We start from the raw sequence: 23,074 nt of genomic DNA on the forward strand, positions 1-23,074 counted from the left end.
CTGTACGTGAAGCGCATTCCGTAGGAGAGACCGAGATTGGATAGAAGATATGCTAATGAAGATGACAAGTGTGTCCATGTTGGCTTTGGCAACTCCAGAGGTTGATCGGGCTAAAAAAAACATCGGGTTTGAGGGTGAGGGAAGAAAAGGCGGATTAAATTGTTGATGCTTCTGTTCTCTCAATGTGGTAGCCGGTAGCCCAAGGTTTGCGGAAGTGGCGCAGATGTGTCCATCAGCTTTGATTTTTAAAAAAAAATTCTGGGCTTGCGCTCGTGCCCACCCTTCATGCCGATAAGATAGTCCGTGATAGTATGATGGTAACGTTCATACTTCGTGAAACAAGACTTGTGAGTGATATTTTTTCTTATAGAAATCTTCTTTCAGCGCCGTTTTCAAATAGTCTACACCGGTGTCCGCAAATGCCAGCTCCCACTCACGGCATCGATCAATATCATGCCATCCTACTATTTACCTGGATGTTTTGTATTGTTAAGTGTGCAATATCCAGGAAATAACTCACATGCAGTGTAGGAAGAAGAGTATTTTCCTTAAAATTAACTGATGTCCAAAATTTGTAACGTTTGGTACGTATGGTGCGTGTGTAAGATCTAAATTACATGTGATGTTGAAAAATTGTAATGCATGTGCAGCATAAATCAGAGTGCTCAGAGTTTTTTGCAGTTACTACCTAATTTAGTGCTTAGGGAGTCCATGTTTTAAAGATGGTTTCATATGAATATACCCAGAATATATTTTTTTCACAAACAAATGAGCTGAAGATTCAGCACAGTTAGGCCTGGACAAGTTCGCCACATAAGGATGAGGCCTAGCAAACCAATGCTTTGCTGGGATCTGGTGCAGTGGATGAATTTTTAGTAGACTGTTGAAGGATCATATGTTCAGAGTTTTGCATTCTTCATAGCCATGGTGTGAGTTGTTCAGGCTGAGGCAGTAGGAATGCTAAGTTCAAGAAAATTGTGATATCACTAGTGTGTTGCACATCTTGCACAATCAGATCAGGGGTGGTGCATACTCTCATTGAACTCCCAACAATCTAGCTGTCCACCAGATGTATCAAGTGCTCTTAATTTTTACTGCCATTTTGAGCTCCAGCTCAAAGCCTGCCCACCAATTTAGTGTGAGTAGCCTGTGGCATGTATGCCACTTGTTGTTTAAAGCAGTTTTAATGTAAAAATGTGATAAATCAGCAAATAAGTTTGACTGTTGGGAGTAGCAATATGGATATTACTAATATATGTATGTTTATGTCCTAACAACAATCATCCTCAGCATGTGGCATATGAAGCTGGATATGAAGCAGGTGCTTTTCTGCATCACCATTGTGACTTTGGTGGGCTGCACTGCAGCTCACTTGGATGCAGAGCATCACACCCATGCATCATCAACAGAAAAAGTGGTAATCTATGACAATGATTTCATGCACTTTGCATGCACATATGTATTGAGAGGAGTGAGAGCAGTGATTGGCGTACACACTTACTGCTTCTTAGCTAAAATATTTTACGTAAATTTACAGCCCTGATGAACAAAGAGCACCAGAGATTTCTGGATAAACTACAAGTATTATGAATGATCCACATAAGTGATCTGCACAGTAGAGGTACTGTTCAAGTAATCTTTCTTGCCATATTTCATTTTCCCCAGCCTACATGCACACTCATTTGCCAGCTTAAGTGCATTCACCATCTGCCATTGTTCACCAGCCTGTGACAGTACATGATGGAAGTCCGTTCCCGCCGGCGGCCACGGCGGCGCTGGACGTGGGGTTCGCGCACGGATTCGTCGCGGCCTTCTCCGTCATCATCGTGTCCGAACTGGGCGACAAGACCTTCTTCATCGCGGCTATCATGGCCATGCGCCACCCCCGGACGGCGGTGCTGCTGGGCGCCGTCGCCGCCCTCTTCGCCATGACCGTGCTGTCCGGTGAGTGCGTGGTCGGCCGTCAGAACAGAGGACCGGGTCGGACCGCTGCATGTTCCGAAGTCGAGTCAGTCACAGTGTGATGGTCCTCACTCACCGGTTACAGTCGACTTGTGTTTCGCCTGCCTCTCCGTGCCGTTCCACCGGGTCTCGCGGTTACGGTCGAGCCGCTGCGCAGAGGCGTGCCCAGCCTTTTCCGCGCCGCCCCACCGGGTCTCGCGGTCACTGTCGAGCCGCTGCGCAGAGGCGCGCCCAGTCTTTTCCGTGCCGTCCCACCGGGTCTCGCAGTCACTGTCGAGCCGCTGCGCAGAGGCGCGCCCAGCCAGGCGGCGAGCGCGCGCCAACACACATACGATGGTATTTTGGTGCCATGCCTGTCGGCGTTATCGCACACAGGAGCTCCCCGAAAGACCAACGGCTGCCTCAAACGTAGCGCGTCGCTTTGGGGCTGCCTGGCGAGAGGTGACGAAGGGGATTAAAAAATCATCAAAACTCCCCGGTGTTTTGACTGCAGTGGTGTGTTGGTGGGCATTGCTGCCGCTCCGTGCGCCGGGCCTCCACTCCGTCTGCCGTGCCGCCGCTCCGTGCGCCGTGCCGCCACTCCATGCGCCGTGCCTCCACTCCGTATGCTTTGCTGCCGCTCCGTGCTCCGTGCCGCCGCTCCATGCGCCGTGCCTCCCCTCCGTGTGCCGTGCCGCCGCTCCATGCGCCGTGCCTCCACTCCGTGTGCCGTGCCGCCGCTCCATGCGTCGTGCCGCCGCCCCATGCTCCATGCCGCTGCTGACCGGTCGAGCTGACGCCCCACTGCTGCAGTGCTGCTGGGCTTCTCGGCCCAGGTGATCCCGCGCCTCTACACTTACTACATCTCCAGCGCCCTGTTCGCCTTGTTCGGCTTCAAGATGCTCTACGACGGCATCCGTATGGGTCAGAACGAGGCGCAGGAGGAGTTCGAAGAGGTGCAAACGGATCTGCGCAAGCGCGAGGACGAGGTGGGTTTGTTATAGGCGATTGTTGTGTTCTGGATCTTAATGCCAATATTTTCGCTCGTCGTGAGCGCCGGACAAGCGAGTCACGTGTTCTGGGGGAAATAAACCTGCAACACTGAATAAAGCTGCTTTGCATAGACATCTGCCACACAGAATCAAGTTGCATGTAAAGGTTACTGAAAATTATGTGTAAAGACGTTTATCCGTCTAATGCACACTCAGCTTGTTAAGCTCACGCTGATAGATTCAGGAGCTTCTGTCGTGAGCTTTGTGTGCTACGTGCCGGTGTGCTGTCTGGCCATTCCGACAAGCCACAGCGATACCCGCTCTGACACGGCCTGGTTCGCCGCTGCAGCGCTCGAAGACGCCACTGGATGTAGAAGCAGGACGAGAGCGACACAGCCCCCTGTCGTTCGTGTCAGGCGTCTTCCTGGAGGCGTTCACGCTGACATTCCTGGCCGAGTGGGGCGACCGCTCGCAGATCGCCACCATCCTCCTCGCGGCTAGAGAGGTAATTAAAGCTTGTGTCATCTGCTGGAGCTTTTTATGAACCTGTGGGCCGCGTGTTGTTTGCCTGTTGATTCGAACACAGTACGTTGACTTCACGCCGGGCCCATAGTTACCCATGTAGCTCATGTGTCGAGCAGACACGATCTTGACTTTTGGCGTAACAAATGAACCGAACGTTCGCTATCAAGCACGTGCATGAGGCCCGAACAGCACGTGCGTTTGCCAGTGTAGGTGGCACCGGTCGTCGCTGTGTTGATCCCGGTACCACACACCGGTGCTGGCGCGTGGGGCGGTGGCGACGCCCCGACGACGCCTGCCACCTGACCCCAGGTCGCCCGCCGGCAGGATGCGTGGGGCGTGACACTGGGCAGCTTTTTGGGGCATTCTCTGTGCACCCTGCTGGCTGTGGTCGGCGGCCGTCTCATCGCGCAGCGGATTTCGGCCAAAACAGGTGCGTGCCGCCCGCGTAGCCGCGTGCAGCCGAGGACAGCCACGTTGTGGCCCGCGCGCAGGCGGAAGATGGGGCGCGGTGACGGTGTCGTGTCGTGGCGACGGCCGACACGGACACTTGCGAATGGGCAAGGAAGATGACCAGAGGGCTTCCCATTCCATGGGCGTCATGCCCTTGGGGGAGGGTGGGCCGCTGCGAGGGAGTCGGATATTGACGCGCCGCGGCGAATGTTTCGTGACGAGCGCGGCTAGACCCGGTCCGGTGGCTGGTCTGACGTCCATGGCCAGTTGACCCCGCTCTCCCCTGTCGCGCCCACCAGCGCCACGTGGTGGCCCTGCCGTAAGGCTCGTGCCCCCCCCCCCCCCCCCGCTGACCCCGGTTTCCCCATCGCCGCAAGCGACTCTGCGTGATGTCTGGGGTGGTTCGTGGCCACTGCAGATTCCAGTTTCCTCCGTCGCGCCCAAAGACCGGTGTTGTGATGCTCCCAGCTCCCACCGGTGCACCTTTGCCCTGTCCTAGCTGCGCCGCGTGACGTTCGTGCTGGTGTCAGGCTCGCGGTCCCCACTAACACGCGACTCCCCGTGCCCGCTAGTCACGCTGCTGGGAGGCGTGGTGTTCCTGGTGTTCGCCGTCAGCGCGCTCTTCATCAGCCCGGACAGCTAGAGCGGCCCGGCCGCGGCGGCTGCCAACACGCGCGGCCCACGGAGCCGGTGGAGCGGCCCCCGCCGGCTGACGCGATGTGCGACACCCCTGTGGGCGGCGTAGAGGCGCCCAATGCAGCAGCTCCCATTCCAGTTTGTTGTTTTCCGCCGGATTTAGATGATTGGGAAGTGGGGAGCAGCGGGATGGTTACTAGATGTCAGTGGGTCACACATTTGTTTTATTTATTGATCGTTATTAGCTGTTGCCGAGGTTGATATTTTGATGACTTAACTAGTCAGCAGCTTCTGACAAAGCAGCCTAGTCAAGGGTGCCGGCGATATTGCCCATCGCCTCGTGTGGGGCACCCAATGGACGGGCGCGTAGATAGTGCCAAAGATCATATTACCGATATGCAGGAAGATTCGACAAGATTCTGGACTCTGTGTCGTAGGCAGCGCAGTGCCGTCCATCATGTTCCGTTGCGACGTTTTATGCCGACCGTTTCAGCTTGACCGAGATTGTTGGGGCGTCTCGTGTTCACAAGGAGTCCAGTTGGCGGCCTGCTAGCCTGGCGTGGGTCTCACCTTATGCGTGTGTTATGGCCCTGGTTCGAGCCTGCAGATTCGGCCGCGGAAGTACGTCACCGTTGAATTCCGGGCGGATGTGCTTGTAACTCAGCAGGCAAACTGATATGCCAATGAACTTGTAACTTACGGTTTTGTCATTGTAAGGCCGAGGCTCACATTCGTTGGTTCTTACGCTGCCTGTTCACGCGTGAGACCGAAACTGGCCTGGGCATCACCATAGTGGTATGAACCGACATTTCGCTGAGATCATTGAGTTCTGCATGTCGTCACACGTTGCTTAGTGTGTTACGCGTGTAGTCTTTGTCTCATTCAACGTCAGGACGACCGCGAATAGGCGCTATTGACCCGGTCTCTGCGTTTGGGGGAACGCGGTGGATATGGCACATACAATGGAAGTTTCTTGCAGTCAGTTCATGGCTTCAGGTTGTCACCTTAAAGCTGAGATGCCGAGATTCAAAAGCAGGATGTTTTCATTGACCCTGTTTTCACTGAAACAAAGCGAATACCGCATGGCCTGTGGTTGCTACCTCAGAGGTCGCTCGTTCTACAAACCGGCCTGCTATCGTTTGTATAGAGTGGTCCATATCCATCCTGTTTCATCGAAACCGGATGGGGTGGTTGTCGAACTTGGTCGATTTGACATGGAATGTTCCGCCCGCCCCCCCCCCCCCCCCCCCCCCCGTCCGCAACAGTAATGGGTAGTCAGTTAATAACGCTGCGCAGTCGTATAGTGGGCCGCGCTGCGCCTCAGTGAGCTCGTGATGCCACTCAGATGTAACCTAACCCCCGCAAGCTTTAATCGTTGATTTTGCATCTCACAAATTCTGAATCGATACCAGGCACGTGATCCCCACCCTGACCCTGCCGGCTGGCCGGCCCGGCAGGCGATGGCGTGCACACCCAGCGATTATTTTCTGCGCATAACCGACCGTCTCGCTGCGCAACCGGAGAGCTGATTGTCACTGAGGGTGAGTGTGCGGATGTTGGGTGACCAGGACTGTGTTTGGGTGACATTGTGCCGCGCTATATTGTCCACGTAGTAGGTGCTGGATGTGTTTGGGCTTCTAGTTACACGCCTCCAACGACCAGGATCCATGTGCTGTGCTGTGATGTTGCACCGGTCATTGTTGTGTTCCCATTGGTACTCCGGAGGCCGGCAGCATCTGGCGACCGTCACGCTTGTGCCATAGGCCAGCGGCCAGGCTGGTGACACCGGCCGCGCCCTCGCTCCGCCGCCCGTGTCTAGTGGCCCACCGCTGCTGCGCGTGGCTGTCTGCGCGCCCTGCTCTCGCCGACACATACAGATCAGGCAGGGATCACGCCTGATTACTGCACCGCCCAGCGCGCCGCTCGCCGGCCAGCTGACGGCACCGGCCGGCCCCGGCTGACCGCGCTGCCGGCCCCGACTGATCGTCCTGCCGGCCCTGGCGCGGCACAGCCACAGCCGCATCTCTCAGCAGAGCCAACAGCAAGGCGGCCAGTTTATTGATGACGTGCTAGTTGCGGTGAGAGCCCCTCGGGTCGGCGGCGAGGGCGGACCGAGCGCGTGCGATCACAGCTCGGCGATGGAGCGCCACCGGTCGTGTCCGAACGGCGGCCGAGCACGTCAGCTGTTGGCGGCCGGGAAGCCCGCCGAACGACGACAGTGGAGGTGAGTGCGATGGTCCTACGCGCCGGGCTGGAAAGAGGCGGGCCTCGGTCAGGCGGCGTTGCCAGCGGGTCGCCGGCGATGCGGCGCCGATGACGCCGGACGCGCCCCGGGTACGGCGGGGCGGGCCGCAGTCTTTCGATAGTCCGCCAGAGGTGCGACTGAACCTCCGACGTAGAGACCAGCCAACCCAGTCATATACGCTTCCCCATCTCACCTTCATCCACGTAGGCGAGGCTCAACTACACGGACGCGTGGCGTGACCAAATCCAATCAAAATATAATTGTTTTCCCCACGCTATTGTTAGTGGATGCTTAAGTTACCAGGGCCTAGCGCGCTCGCAGCCATCCAGCATTCAATCTCGGTGTCATTCGTGAATCTGTACGCGGGCGCAAGCACGCTCGCGCACTTTTCCCTCTAAACCCGTGAAACTAAGAGCGTGCTCGACGGGCTGAGAATCTCAGAGCATTATCCGGAATGTTGGAAAAAACTGGTACTGTCAACAAGGGGAATTAGCGCAGATGATTACCCGTACCGAGGAAGAATTGCGTGAAATTTTCAGTGCATGGTAAAGACAATCTTTTTCCGCTATGCGTTGCTATGACCGCTGGCTATGTATGGCGCGACGAAGCAGGGGGATAAATTCCGGACCTGCTAAATGGGAATGGAGCATCTCCGTGGAGTCTCGAAGAAATAGTTACTCGTTGAATAATTTCTCCTCGGCCGCGCAGATATGTTTCCCCATTCGCCCTAAGACAGATATTTCATTGCTTTAATAAAACTCAGTTAAACGCGACGAGTCTCAACGCGATGGGCACCACTCGCATGTGTTGCTATTCTAAACTTTCACGAGATATGTAACAACTTACCAGCGTCAACCATCGTGCATGGCCCGATTTTTGTGCTCACCCATGCTATGGCGGGCAGGACGAATCGTGAGATCTACGGACTCGCTGCGTAAGGTGGCAAAATGGACCGACAGCGTTAGGGTACTGACTCGCACATGGGGACACAGCGGCCCCCCCCCCCCCCAAAGCTGCAAAAGTGCCGCACATGATGGCGTCACGGTTGGCACCATCGACCAAAGCCCCGTCGTGTGTGAATGTCACCACATCAGGGCGTGGCCGCGCAAGCTGACCACCTGTACGGATGTGCGGCGCTCCGATGATCTGGTGCTGCCAGAAACACAGTACGGCATGCTGACGACTAAGCACACTCATGAGTGGAGGCCAGCCACTCGACACGTACCGGTCTTAGCGCATCTTGTAGCTGCGGTTGTCCTTGACCGTGCACAGCTCGCCGTGGAAGTTGAACTCTATGTGGAAGTCCAGGTCGCGCTGCAACAGACGCCGCCGCCCCGCGTCAACCGCAGGGTTGAAGGGAGGGGGGGGGGGGAGTGTACTGCACGTCCGGCCATTGTGGCGGAGTGGCGCATCGCGCCGTCCTGAGCCCGGCTACATGGCGTCGGAATCCGGGCCAGCGCGACGCGGGTCTGGAATGCGCCGCACGGCCGGCGTCACAGCGTCACGAAAAACTGCGGCTCGCTCATGCCGGCGCCGATTCAACAAAAGTGAACAATTGTTTGTGGTTCTAAAACAAGTCCAGCGGCAGGAGAGCGGACGGCGCCGGTCGCACGTCGCCCTGCGTCCCGTCCCAAGCCCGCTCACGTTGTTCTTCTCGTTGGGCTTCATGGAGAAGGTGCCATCGATGGTCTCGCCGTTCTTGCAGGTCATCTGCTCAGTGGTGTAGAACACGGTTTGCTTCCAGTGGGTGTACCGCGACTCGGGTGCTGTCGGGAAGGGGGGGACGGCACGTCAGTGGGGGGGGGGGGGGGGGGGGCGCATCACCGATGACGGCGAACCACGGATCTGGCTGAAGCAGGGCTCATTAGCCTTTGGACCGTGAGGTGGCTAGAGGGGACAGCATACGGGGTTAGTCACGTCCAGCAGAGACCACGGCACCCGGAAGTAAAACGAAAGGCGGCAACCTTTAGCCGTCAGTTCCAGTTACAGACCGAAGACATGACACGCTACCCTTCACTGAGGCTGGGGAAGGTGTGGTGGTACGGTTCCAAACATATACCAACGATCTACCCATCTTCGGCTTTGCAATGTGTCTCCGCACACCATCACTCTTAATCAAATGTTGAGGAGCGCCCGCGTACGTCGGTGGAGTCGGGGGAGGGGTAAGGAGAACTTTCCCACCCGGCAAGCATAACATAACGTACTCACAAAATAATTTGAGCCCTTTTGGAACTGCTCACAGGTCACGAATTGCCCCACTTTCAATACACGATAAGCGGCTGGTGAAACTCATGCAGCTGATTGCACATACCTACAATGAAAACACCAGAGCATGCCCTCCGCCACCCCGCCGAGGCTATAACGAGTACTGACGATCCAATGAAAACAACGGCTTCCGGTCGAGCGTGGTCGTCCCGCAACCTCCACACAGACGGGACCTGGCGCACCTGTGCTGAAGCCCACTCGCTTGTGGCACTTGGTGAACTCGATGTTGAAGTAGGTGACGAAGGCCTGCACGTAGTCACTTCGCCGCACCTTGAGCGTGAAAGGGGCCGAGAAGGCCAGCTCTGCCTTGGTGATGGTGGCCAGGTCCACCTCCTTCAGCAGGCACGAATTCGTCACCACCTGGAAAAGGACGTGGATCAGACGCGGACGGGGGGACGTCACGCCCACAACGATCGCGGAATCCGGTCCCTTAGTTTTGTTCTGGGGCATTTTTTCCACACTTCGCCCATGGACTTCTGCTGAAATCTAAATGATAGAGGGTGGGGGGAGGGGTCCGGCCCCGAGGGTGGCGGGAAGCTGCCGGTCACCCAACGGCCGGCAGAGGCCGACAAACATAAACCCACGCACCTACGGCCGGCGGCAGGTCAGCGACGAGCCGGAGAGCGCCATCGTCGCGCATGGCGCTCCCAACCCACGCCGCTTCCCACGCAAGCAATGCAAGCCTGCAACAATCCCGTGGACCCGGATTCGTGATTCATGCATAACTAAGTTTGCCAGACGTGCACAGAATATCTATGAGATGTTTTGCAAAACGAAACGAATTGTGCACCATGCGTCGCCTCGTGTCGGCGAGCTGACCTGTTTGGGGTCCACCACGTCCACTAGCGGCTCGGAGACGGCCACCTCGCGGATGCAGCTCATGTCGAAGCCGTAGACGTCGTCCCACCAGTTAATCTTGCTGTCCTTGTACTGCTGGTCCTGCAGATGCCGCGAGCCACGGACGTAACACACCATCACGCATCACCACAGCGACGGGACGCGCCACCAAGAGTTCTCGAACCTCCGAGCAGCAGTAACGTAACGTAACGTAAAGTAACGTAACGTAGAGTACGATAACGGCTGCAGCGAGCCGCAGCAGCCAACTACGCCGTGCGCAGGGACTGTCCCAGACGGCGACGGCGATGCATAACTCGGACATTACAGCAGAGGACAACGACAGGATTTTAGATGCACAATTCCTTGTTATCATATAAACACATGCTTCTTGAGCCCAAAGCTTGAGCATCAGAATGCAGGCGAACAGGTTCGGACTAACCAGAAGAGCGGGGGCTGATTGTCGCGTACACCTCGGCACAACGGCACTCGCGTGATACCGGCCGTTTAAAATTTACCGACCTCTCGGCAAAAAATCATGGGCAGCTCTTTTCATGTTGCGAGGACATGTCGGCATTGGCCACAGACATAGCAAAAATAATCAACGGAAGTTGCATTATTCACGTTGCTTCCAACAAGGTCACTGAACCCATGTGAACAATCCGGTTTCATGAAAATGAAGAAAAACAAACTGGGAATGGTGAGAATACCATGAGTGGAGGACAGCAAGTTGGCTCCTGTACAATTTTGCACTAAACACTGCGGTTCAAACATTGCGGCCTGGTGACAAACCCGGTGCTATTTGTCCGCTAACGCGATATTCCGTATGCGTGTGACCCCGGGCCGCAGCCCCGGAGCAGGACGACCGCCAACGCCGCCCTCACCTCGATGGCTGTGATGAAGAGCGTGGCGCGGTCGGGGAAGAGCATGCCGCCCTCCGCCAGCCACTTGTCACGCGCGTACAGCACCGTGTCCAGCATGGACTCGTAGAAGAGGCAGTAGCCCATCCACTCCGAGATGATGATGTCCACCTTGCTGACTGGCAGTGTGATCTCCTCAACCTTGCCCTTGATGATCTCCACCACTGGGGAGCGCAGCACATGTCTCAGCTGAATAACTTCCACTGGTGCCACATGCGTGCGGCCACTGTTCAAAACAACACTCACTTGACAGTTTCGCTCTACCACGGACCATGTGGACGGGTACGAGTACTTTCAAAGGCTATTGCTTGCCTTCGGCTCCTGTGCGATTCAGGCCTCTCAAACGCCTTTAGAAAGCATGCAATTTTGACGTGATTTCAGGTGGTGATCAGTTTTGCACGTAAATGGCTCTAATGATATTTAGGTGCTACTGTCACGGCAACACGTCCGGAAACTGGAAAATAGACACGGAAAAATACGGCTGATCGTTAATGAAATCAGGACGGCTTAATTCCGCGTGAGCACATAAGCAAGAAACATACTGTCATAAGGTTACACAAAAACCATGATGGGCTTAACTTTGTAATAACTTAATCCTCGAGCTTAAAGAAACGCAGAGCTAAGCCTAACATATACGCCCCGAGAGCCGTTTCCGTAATCCATCAGCATTCGTGGCTATTCCAGCAACAGCGCACTTGACGGTCAGTGGCACCGAACAATCACTCGCTTCGACGACACCGCCCCTGTCCTTTAGAGCTCATCACAACTGGCGTCCGACAGCGATAGCATGCTCAATTCCCATCGCGCTTGTCCACTAGTCAGCAGTGCCGTGCGCCGAATACCCGGAAACGTGCACACCCGCATTGCTAGACGTACGCAGCATTCCCTCCAGGACAGCGAGCACAAAAGCGTATTATCCGGCCGCAGCGCGTGCGCTCCGCACGCCGGCCGCACGCCCCTGGCGAGACGGCCGCCGGCCGCCGGACATCAGTCGGCCCGTTTTCGCCGACGGACGCCGATGCGGCCGCAGGAGGATGGTGCCGATGATGGTAGCGTGCGGCTCGACCCGCCCCTGGACCCGCTGGCAGCAGCCACCGCGCGCGCCGGCCGGCCGGGCTGGCAACACACCCACCGTGGTCCAGCTTGTTGGCCTTGACGATGGTCTTGGCGTGGTCGACGATGTTGGAGCAGTCGACGCCGATCACCCGCTTGGCGCCGGCCTTGGCGGCGAACATGGACAGGATGCCCGTGCCGCAGCCCACGTCCAGCACCACCTTGTCCTTGAACAGGTGCCGGTTGTGGTACATGGAGTTGCGGTAGGTGAGCGTCCGCACCTCGTCCTTCAGCATCTCCTAGAAGAGAGGCGGGGAGAACGACCAGCGTCAGATGAGCGCAGCTGGGCCGGGCATGGGTCGGCGCGCCTCGCACCAGCCCCGGCGTTGCTCCTGAGCGGCGGTGCGACACTGGACAGCCCCGCGGGAGCCTCTGATAGGTTCGCACAATTTCACTGGCCAGTTATTGGGACGCCATAGACCATTGCCTGGTGTGCGCAGTGCGGGCACAACTGGCGGTCAAACTGGGTGGTCCAGCGGTAGAGCAACTGAACTTTTTACAAGCCGTAATGGGCAGAAAGGTATCCGTTTTGCAAGAGGATAGCTTAAAGTTACGCGAAATACGAGGCCATTCAACCCTATCGTATCCGTTTTATAATAGTTTCAACGTACACGAAATACGATGCCATTCAACCGTATGGTATCCGTTTTGTAAAAGGATAGCTTGAAATTTTACGAAATATGACGCTATTCAGCCCCATAAAATGTAATAGCTGCACAAGATATTGACAAAATTAGAATCACCACTTCTGCGTTCTTAGCTTCCTGTGCATTCTTTTGGGGCGTAGCGATACCCGCGTACAAATGAGGGCACCAGCTTACCACAACACCACCATCTCTTGTCCAAAACGGTGCCCACACGGGCGGCGCACACGAATTACTTCGAGCGCTTCGATTAACACCACGCTTCCAATCGATGAACACCAGGCCAGCTTTGGAAGGGTCTTCCGCTGCGGTGAACTGGCGTTCCCGCCCTGAGTGCGCGCGCGACGCGACTGCAGCCGAGTGACACACCCCGCCCCGCGCCAGCGCGGCCGAGTGACACAGCCTCGCCAGGCCGGCCCAGTGGCACAGCCCCACCAGGGCGGCCGAGTGACACACCCCGCCCCGCGCCGGCGCGACCGAGTGACACAGCCCCGCTGAAGCGGCCCAGTGACACAGCCTCGCCAGGGTGGCCCAGTGACACGGCCTCGCCAGTGCGGCCTCACCTCGTGGATGCCGAAGTGAGCGTACGAGTCGAAGTAGTAGTCCTTGGAGGTCATCTCAGCGCAGCCCACCTTCTCCGCCTGACCGTTCTTCAGCTGGGCGATGTCGCCGTCGCCGGCCGCCATGTTGGTGTCGTTCATCTGGCGAGGGAGAGGCGCCCGGTCAGTCCAGACAAGCGCCGCCAAACCGTACACACACGCGCACAGCTTCGCGTACTGCCCGGCCAGTTCCCACTGAAGACGCATGTTGGTGTGGTCTGGCACAGCATGCGGGAGCTGCAGAATTTCCTGCACGTGGAGTGATCGCAGCCCCCTACCGGAGCTGCCGAGAAACACACACAGCTAACGCCATCTACCAGCAGAACCAGGCAGATGGGGTCGCCGCTGTACTGCGCTATGCGAACAGTATGGTGCCGTATGCGCAGGGCTGTAGACTTATTCAGTCCGCACTGGAAGTCGAGTGGAAAACGGCAAGCGCGTGATCTCTACGGCCTTGGCCTGGCAGACGGAATGGTCATCTTCTGGTACCGGAGCTGAGGCGACGTGCGCCAAACGGGCCCGACGCTGCGGGTGCCCTGTCAACGTTCCTCGCCATACCCGAAGCCATATGGATGTCCACTTACATGTTACCGTGTTCATGACTGAAAAACATTTTATCCGAACTCATTATCTTACACGCGTTCGGGTGGGGGTCAAACTGACCCGCGAAGGGTTTTTCCGGAATGGTTCCCTAACGACGTCGTGAGGATACTCAAAATTCTGAGTAGCAGCTACAGCTGCTCTAGACCGTTGAATAGCGGATCGTTTGGCATCAAACATGTATATGAATCTTGGGAGCTCACTGACCTACGACAGGTCAAGTCAGCTCATGGGTTCAGTGAAGTCAATTTCTAACGAATCGCTGAGTCTGATGCCACAACCGCGTGTTTGATGAAGCCATACATTTCTGATATAGTTTCCTAGGCAACACAACAACTGAATGAACAAGCTCCATTGACCTAGGGTCAGGTATGAATTAAGACCGAGGTGAAAACCAACCTGTTCTATTACTCTTGGGCTTACTGTATGAGGGTAGTTTCTGGTGCTCCTTTCAGGCTTTTTAAAGGGCGGAAAATGTCAGACCTAAAATGACCCAGGTCAACATTTTCTTTTAAGAACATACTGCGTAGCGCAATTTTTGTCCCTTATTCAAATGCAGAACTAAAAGCAGTCTTGTATGATTTTCGCCACCATTACCTTCAAAGGGTCAAACAAGGTCACCGATCTACAATGAGCATATGACCTTTTCCTTGGAACAGGCATCTAGGTTCTGGGGGCATTTTGGAGACCAACCGGGGTTTGATCTTATTTAACTTCATTTGACCCGAAGGCCATGACCTAGGAATCCCAACCTTTGACCGAAGTGAGTTCACACACAGGCCAGCACACCCTGTGGATTTGGTGGCTATAGTTCTTTTAGTCCCAGAGATCTCGGGCGGGGGTCAAATTGACCCCCAGTCGGGCTAAGGGTGGCCAACTGGCCATCCGGGCGCGTGTCAAGGACGCTCCGCAGTTTTCGTCGTATACCGGCTATACGCCCCAAAGGAGCTTGATTTACGGACACATGTATTTGAAAAAGTAAAAAACATGCAACGTAACTACTAAGTGTAAAGGCAAATCATAAACCACGATGGAGGCCCAAGCCAAAACACCATATAGGATGTCCCATTTAGAGCAGAAATCATACCTATGGGCCATTCCGGCAAACAACCCGCCCAACAGGCCCATCACACACGCCAGTCAGAACAACAACCTTTACGGCGAATCCCGCATCGTTTATTTGCACCCCGTAGAAGCCTAACACCTCGTTTTAGTTCCGTACTGCCAGCGCGGCAGCACTCAGCATGGAGATCTTCAAAGCGTGACGGCGAGACGCCCGCAGCGACCGTGACCTCAGCCCGGAGCTGGCTGTTCGTCCACCGTCCGTCGCGGCGGCGAGACGCCCGCAGCGACCGTGACCTCAGCCCGGAGCTGGCTGTTCGCCCACCGTCCGTCGCGGCGGGCGGGCGGCCGCCAGGAGCGGCGCCGCGCTACGCCTCCGGCGCCAGCGCCGGGTCCGGCTCCGGCCCGCCCTCTGCCGGTCGGCCCGCGTCGCGCGCCGCCCCGCTCGGCCGCCGCCGTCAGCCGGGGGTGCAGCGCCGCCAGCGTGATGACGATCGCCTCCTCCGTGCGAATGGTGCGCGAGCCCTGGCCGGGGCACGAGTTGACGTACAGGTCGAACAGGTCGGCCGGGTCGTCCAGCGTCAGACGCTCGTCATTCTCGAGCGCCGCCTCGAGGCCCTGCACGCCGCCGAACACCACCAGCGGGTGCCGGAAGTCCGGCAGCGGACCCAGCGAGTCCAGCGGCGTGCCCTTGTCGGACGTGCCCAGCAGCAGGTCGTAGCCGCCCGGGTGCGGGCTTTGCGTGAACACTTCGCCCAGCGAGCGTGCCACGCGCACGGCGTAGCCCCAGTACGTGCCGTTCTCGAGGCGCGGCGTGCGCGGCGGCACCACCTCACCGCTGCGGCCGTCCGGGCGTAGGCGCAGCGTTACACGCAGGCCCGGCTCCAGTAACCGGTCGGCGCGCACCTCGCGCGCCAGGCCGATATTGACCAGCGAGTAGCGACCTTTCGCCGGCGGCAGCGTTGTCACCACACCCTCGCGGAACGCGCTGCTCTCGCTAACGCGCAGGTGGTGCGGGCAGTCGAGCGGGTTCAGCAGACCCGCAAAGCGCAGGTCCTCGTGCACGGGGAACAGGAGCTTGCGCAGGTACTGTGGGCACTCCATGTACCGGAGGATGCGCGCCAGCTGCTCGCAGCAGTCGGGTGCGAGCAGCGGGGAGCCCGGCGCGCCGGGCCGCAGCGCCGTCGCGCCCTGGTCATTAAACACCACCACCTCGTCGACGCAGAAGACGGCGGCGGCGCGCGCCACCTGGCCGGCCAGATAGGCACGCAGCTCGCGCGACTGTGCGTTCTCCAGAATGGAGCCGGGCACGGCCAGCGCCAGCGTATGGCCGACGCCGCGGCCAGCGGCCGGCGCCGGCGGGAACGGCAGCGGCGCCGCCGGCGCTGACGCCGCCGCCTCTTTCAGCTGACGCTGCTTCTCCAGCTGCTTGAGCAGCTTCATTTCACGCCACTTCTTCTTCTGCTCGCGGCTCGCCCTTTGGCGCACGTCGCTCGTGAGGCGGGCGGGCTCCGCGGCTTCGACGCCGTTGCCGGCCGCCGCCGTGCGCGGCTTGCCCATTGCGGCCGACGTGGGACCGAACGGGGCGGACCGTCAGCGCCCGGCGGAGCGACAAGGCCTCGCCTGCAACACAGACAGAGCGGCCGTCTCAGACACGGTCTGACGCGCGCGGCGTCCCCCCAACGGGGGAAAGTGAACCACTGAACCGGCTTATTCCGTTGTTTTTTTTTCAAACAGCTCCATGTCACTACAGCGGAACGACGGCCTGCATGAAAAATAAGCTCCATCATCATTCCTGGAACTAAGCTCTGGGAGTATCCGCCTTGATGTTTCGTCATCATATCAAAAACTGGTTTTCATAACCTCGTTTTGAACATTTCGAAGAAATATTTCGTATAACCTAAGCTTACCATTCTAACCGCGACAGCCCCCCCCCCCCCCCCAGCACCAGCAAAGATAAAGATTTTTTGTCTCCCAGGAAAGACCAGCCAAGCGCCAGAAAGGCGGCCTTACCGAAAAAGCGGCGCGAACAAGGAAAGCTTTACCTTCGTTGAGTGTGCGCACTCTTTCGCAAAAATTATGAGCAACATGAAAATTAATTCACCAAACCAATGATGACCGCTTCAGCGTAAAGAAGTAGTCAGTGTCTAAAAGTGCCAAAAAGCAGTGTCTATAAGCAATTATCACCAAGGAAAAGCAAAAGCAAGCCAAGCCCCCATGGCAAGCGCGAACATCGGGAAGCCCCTACCTGGGGTAAAAGAAGAAGAGCTTCCGACTGGGTAGCTCCAACCGCGAGTTTCTGCGAGGTACGGCCCCCATCCGGAGCGGATAACCCCCGGCTCCCAATTCACCCTCCAGTGCATGGCCCAATACACCTCGCCCAGACCAGTCGGACGTGGAACAGGGGCAGCTGGGAATTCCAGCCCCGCCACGGTGGCAACAAACATTATCCTGGCCGAGCCAGTGATTCCGAGAGAAAAAGTGACACAGCCAAAAAGCAGCTCATTTTTCAGAGATCAGCAAACCATCGAGAGACGATGACAGACCGCTCGACACCAGCGAGTGCCACTAGCCCATAGTTTTCCGCCCGAGTCTGGGTACCCAGGCGGTAGTGCCCTGCAGCGGCACCTTGGGGCAGCCCAGGCAGCCGAGCGGCAGTCTGGGGCAGTCTGGGGTAACCCGGCGGCGGCCTGGGGAAGCCCAGCGGCAGCCTGGGGCAGTCAAGCGGTAGCCTGGGGTGGCCTAGGGCAGCCCAGCGGCAGTCTGGGGCAGTCAAGCGGCAGCCTGGGGCAGGCTGGGGTAACCCGGCGGCAGCCTGGGGCAGCCCAGCGGCAGCCAGGAGCAGTCAAGCGGCAGCCTGGGGCAGCCCGGCAGCATCCTAAGGCAGCCCGGCGGCATTCTGGGGCAGCCCAACGGTAGCCTCGGGCAGCCCTGGGCAGCCCAGCAGCTGTCCTGCTCTGCCCCGGACCACCGCATGACCCCATGTCTCAAATCGCCCAGGCCGCCCCGCTCCGCCACATCACCAGCACCTTCAACGGCCCGGCTGGCCCGCCTTCAATACCGCCGCTGCACCCCGCCACATCGCCTGTACCTGCCCGAGGGCACAGGAGCCCTCACCACGGCAGAGCACAACGCTCTCAGTTCACCCGGCCGGTGAGACGGCTGCCAGCAGGCCCGGCGCCGTGCCCAGGACGAGGCCTCGGCACGGCACGGCCCGTGACAGCGGCAGCGGCAGTGCCGGCCGCCCCGTCCGCGACTGTACTCGGCTGCCAGAGGCGGGGAGGCAGAAGCGCGTGGTAGCGAAACACGACGCCGCAGTTTGCACGCTCCGCCTCGAACGCACATCCATCCGTCTTTGCAGTGGCAACGGACATTGTTCAGGCAGCACATAGCGCCCCGTTGCCGAATGGCGATGATGATCCGGACTCTAAAGCACGGTGTCCGCAGCTCCATGCCGTGCCTGCGATCCAACATTGCCTTCTCCAGTTTTATATGAAAACTTCACTTCAATTCACATTCTACTGCCTGGCTAAAGGAATACACTAATATGACAATTTGTCAACTGTGTCCCGGAAAAGTTAAGTTTTGCTTACTGAAAAAGGCTCGACCCAATGACTGGTAAAAAGGTGGATGTCTTCAGGCATCTCAATGATATAAATGACTCCTGCTCCGCATTCCTATTCCACTCCTGTACAGCAAAACATGTTTCATGTACAAAGTGGAATTGCTGCACAGAAATGGAATTGTTGTACTGAAGTGTAATGAAAATCTATCAAAATCTACTCCAGAGACCCTTGAATGAGATTGTAGCAGAGGAGTGCAGAGGAAGATTGCAGACTGCGCGGTGGCTGCTATGATGAGCTCAGACACCAAGATACATTTTAAAGTGTTTGCGACGTGGCACGGGCGGAAATGATCATGCAAACAGTGAGTCAATTGTTTATGCCACTGTTTTTCTGTATTTCCCACTAATCTACATCTGTGCTGTTTCCAAGTGGCTCCGAGAAAATAAAACTTTTTTCCAGCGACTCTGTTGGCCCAAGCATCTTTCCAGAATAAGTAATGGCGACGCACCGCTTGCATCGTTACAACCGCCTCTTTCACAGCTCCCTCATTTTTTTGCTTTAAGGAGAACCCGACGCACGTCGTCACGCCCCTTTAGTGGAGCGCCAGCTACCATATCGGCCATCTTAACGCTCAGGGGCCATAGCACAACCGAGGACCGAACCGGGCCCCTCCCGTGGGAGCCCGATGCACCAGCAACTCGGCCATCACGCCCCCAGCAGCTCTCAAGACCACCCAGCAAACACAAGACCACCCAGCACAAGTCCTCCTGGCCAACACTGCCAAACAGACAACAATCAAATGTACAAACATGCCAACAATAAGACATACCACACTCACCAAGTCTCCCCTATCACAACAGCGACTGGTAGCCTGGCTCTGCCTATGCCCAAATTTGGGGCCATGCTTGCTTCTCTGATTACAAACAGAGCGACATCCAATTCACTCAACATCCACACAATCAAAAATCAGTCTCAGCATTTTTTATCAACAAATTTTGCGCATCATGGACAGCCTCACAATTTCTAGATTTTGAAATTGGTCATACTACATCAGTCCTAGGAACATTATCTTTCAATCCATAGGGGTTGCATTGCAAATTAATTCATAAACATGAATAGTGTTAGATCATAATTATCTGAATTTTTCAAGTTTTGTCCTTGTTGTTGCTGCCCTATCTGTTTTTAAAAGAAATGTAGATCTTATCAATAATAAGCCACCATTTTTCTCACTTTGTTTCCACCTGCCCAGCAGTCTAAGATCCCAAGTGGAAGGATAAGAATCTACAATACTACCCAGAATAAGGATACTGAAAGCACACCCAGAATATGGTTAAAAACAAACCTCAATAGCCATTGGTACTGGTTACTTCAGACACATCATGAATGATTTAGTGGAGATCCATCACAGGTATGGGTGTGCCAAAAAACAGTTGAAAGGGGGAAGGTCCCATGATTTCTCATGCATCCTCTTCTAATGCCTCTGCCATCAGGTTGGCATGATATTGAAGAGGACTTGCTGGTGATGGACATGACGCACAGCCCCTTCAAAGAGAAACAAAGCACCATCCATGTGTATGTGTGTATGGCTTGAGGTCACATTCCTTGCTGAATGTAACACACGCTCAGGTGATGGGGTCAATTTGACCTCGCGAAGGTTTTTCCAGGCTGGCTTACGAGCGTCGCAGCGTAGCCGCGCCAAATTTGGTAAAGCTGTAGACAATTGGATAGCTGATCACTTGGTATCAAACTGTAAATGTACATTTGTAACAGTGTTGGAAAACTTGATATTTCCTGGTATAATGTATACCAGGAGATTTTGTACTCCAGGATTGTGACTAGGTAAAGTGAAATATTTTGTACTTCATCATGATGCAACAAGAACAGCTTTTGGAAAAACTCATTTTACCTCTTTGTGTCAGGACAAAATAAAACCAGAAGGTGCAACAGCTTGAGACTTGCTGCTTCCATCAGGAGCCATGTATTGATATCTGCACAAGCACAAATCTTGTACCCACCAGACTAAGATGCCCAATAGCAAGCAGCCTGTGTTGCCACCTAAGTATATGATCAACTATGTATGGAAATATGAAAAATAAAGTGTGAACGCTGAAAGAAATTGCCTTTGAGCAATACTGGGAAGTGAGAAACAAGTATCAGAATCACACCCATCTGTATATTAGCAAAGCTCTCACTTCCTATGCCCTATGCAGACCAACTCAAACTTGAACATGACTTAACCTACCATTGCCAACAAACCACACTGATGCCAAGGATGCAACAAACATTCACAGAAAACTGCATGCCCAACCACCTACCGCAGACAGCCGCCTACCCAAGCGCCACCACTGTGTCATGGCAATGCAAATAAGAGAATCACTCTCAATTCAGCATCAGAAACGTCTCAGCTATTCAACGGCTTGTGCCAGCCTCCCAGCTCAGGCTGTAGGTTGAACATAGCAAAACTCTGCAAATGGTTTAAATGCTTTGCCATCTTGTGACTAATTTGTCAAGAACATAAATATTCTGCTCGTGCTCATGCCTTGAACAAATTTGTAAACATTTGGAGGGAAGCTGTATAGAGAAAAGCATCCTGATTATGAAAGACCAACACTTATGGGATATCAGTGTATTGCACTTACCATCTGCAAAACATGGCAGATTCCAAAGGGATTTCATTGAGGCAAAGTTGAGGCAAGAATTCATATTTGGAGTAGACTTTGGAAATTTGGGAGCAGTAATTTCTTAATTGAGGCAACTCATATTATTTTGGAACAGCTCATGGTACCAATGGCTGGGTACTGAGCTGAGGTGAAGATTGGGCAGAAATGGAAAACACACCATGATGCATGAACAATAAGGATGTGACAATAAAGGCAATGGAATCCCAAAGGCCTCATGCACCACATTAATCCCAACTCAGAAACAGTTATCTTTATCCCTATTCAGTCTGGCCATGGATGTAGCTGGTCACGCAACCTAACATGCTGCAAATGCTGCAAAATGATGCAGTGATACTGCAAATTTGGTGATAGTAATGAGAATTATCAAATATTTGGTTAAAAATTCAGTGATTGCAATCTGTATTGAGAAGAGCAGTATGGGCAATCAGTGAGGCAGTGAGTGCACATAAGGAAGCCATGAAAATTTTGGATACTCCTTTGACACCAAACATAACTGACCACTGGCCTGAGCACAGAAAGCAGCCCCAGTTGAGGCACACAAAGGCCACAAACACCTTGCTGATGATCTTCCAGTTGCTTGCTTTGGCACACTAGCAACTTGCTTCATGCTCGCCAGCCCTTCTCTCACATCATGTCAATTTAAGACAAAAATATGGGCTAATTTGGTACGACAGTGTTTCATATTTACATGAAAATATCCTTGCAACATCATAAACCCCAGACCTGTTCTCCACACAATAAAATTTGTGGTTACTGCACAAACTACTGCAAACTCACACTTATGCGTACATGCTCTGGAACTGTCTCAGTGACATCACTGTTGACCAAACATGTTCCCAGACACATTAGCGTATTCTGCTTCATGACACATTCAGTAAGACATTCAGTACCCCACTAACTACCAAATTTAGCCCACAAGTTCATATTATGTCAGTAAAGTTAAAACCAAAATTGCCTGCTCATCACACAGCTTGGCAATTCTTGATGGCATGCACATGTCAAGTTATTGAGCCAATAAGATATGAGTGTCGAGCCCAGCATTGCGCGGCGATAAAGACAACAGCTAGGCATATCCGACGCGGCACTGCATCAGTTTTTACCGCATTCCCATGGTCATAAAAAGGATACTTACAGTGGCTATCTGGGCCATGAATAAACTTAACTATCTCCGACACGTTAACTGCCAGTCCAGTCACCAACTTGCACCAAAAGAACAGTGCAAGACCGCCGCAACTCCTCTACACCACGAGGCTCCAAGGTCAAAAGGGCCGGGACAAGGTGTACCAATTACTTCACGATCAGGAATAAGTTCCGAAACTAAACACTGGCTGACGTCAGGAACAGGATCGGTATCTACCAAAACCAACACGTCCTCAAGCCTAGTTAGTACGGATTCTTACTAAGAGGGGAACCGTGTTTAGTACCGATTCGTGCTAAAACTGGCGGAGTTTAGCACGCATAGATACCAAACCAAAGGTACGGGGTTCTATTCCCCACGATGCCGCTCTCCCTATTACGGTGAGAGGCAAGCTATGCCATAGACTCATGGCAGTTGAGTGCGTCGTAAAACCCCGATGACGCTGCCTTTGCTGTAGTGAATTGTTGTTCCCTCGTTTTGTCTTCTTTCTGTTCCGCCCGACATCCGTCCCTGTCCAATACCTGCACCAAGCTATTATCAGCTACCCCAAAATGACGTCATCAGTTCTTGTCCCAGCTCTGGCAAGAACGAGATCTTATCAAAATATCATGTTTTGTAGACTGACATCAGACATCTCTCCGCATTGCTTGCCTGTCTGTGCTGCCAGCACCCAGGCGCGCAGCCAAAGATTTAAAACAGGGGGGGGGGGGGGGGCGCAGAATTAACACTGATAGTGAAAAGCCCACCTGAAAAAATTGCTGGGTAAGTTCATTTCATTCAGCCAGAATCGATTAGTGCTACCAATTATGTACGTAGTTTTGAACAAGCGCGCTCGCAAATCGTAGCACGTGCTTAGGTGGAGG

At 54.9% G+C, this 23,074-nt stretch overlaps 2 protein-coding genes across 3 annotated transcripts; one reads left to right on the forward strand and one right to left on the reverse strand.

The window, feature by feature from the left end:
* The first annotated feature begins 275 nt into the window (after positions 1-275).
* LOC119091731 (transmembrane protein 165) lies at positions 276-5,678 on the forward strand. Of its 2 annotated transcripts, none has more exons than XM_037214581.1 (7): positions 276-347; positions 1,291-1,417; positions 1,725-1,944; positions 2,755-2,930; positions 3,283-3,438; positions 3,768-3,888; positions 4,481-5,678. In XM_037214581.1, the coding sequence occupies exons 2-7, from the start codon at positions 1,292-1,294 to the stop codon at positions 4,549-4,551; spliced, it is 870 nt and encodes a 289-aa protein (XP_037070476.1). In that variant the 5' UTR covers positions 276-347; position 1,291; the 3' UTR covers positions 4,552-5,678. The 2 variants fall into 2 exon arrangements, with proteins under 2 accessions (XP_037070476.1, XP_037070479.1); XM_037214584.1 differs by having other exon boundaries at positions 3,783-3,888.
* A 907-nt stretch (positions 5,679-6,585) lies between these two features.
* LOC119091409 (protein arginine N-methyltransferase 1) lies at positions 6,586-22,351 on the reverse strand. The gene is made up of 9 exons (XM_037214188.1): positions 22,206-22,351; positions 13,129-13,266; positions 11,941-12,160; positions 10,773-10,972; positions 9,874-9,993; positions 9,237-9,414; positions 8,434-8,555; positions 8,015-8,103; positions 6,586-6,795 (listed from the first exon to the last, which is right to left on the reverse strand). The coding sequence occupies exons 1-8, from the start codon at positions 22,221-22,223 to the stop codon at positions 8,020-8,022; spliced, it is 1,080 nt and encodes a 359-aa protein (XP_037070083.1). The 5' UTR covers positions 22,224-22,351; the 3' UTR covers positions 6,586-6,795; positions 8,015-8,019.
* Positions 22,352-23,074: the final 723 nt, after the last annotated feature.

This window comes from Pollicipes pollicipes, unplaced genomic scaffold (assembly GCF_011947565.3).
Source record: "Pollicipes pollicipes isolate AB1234 unplaced genomic scaffold, Ppol_2.1 Scaffold_3447;HRSCAF=4054_pilon_pilon_pilon, whole genome shotgun sequence".
Taxonomy (NCBI): domain Eukaryota; kingdom Metazoa; phylum Arthropoda; class Thecostraca; order Pollicipedomorpha; family Pollicipedidae; genus Pollicipes; species Pollicipes pollicipes.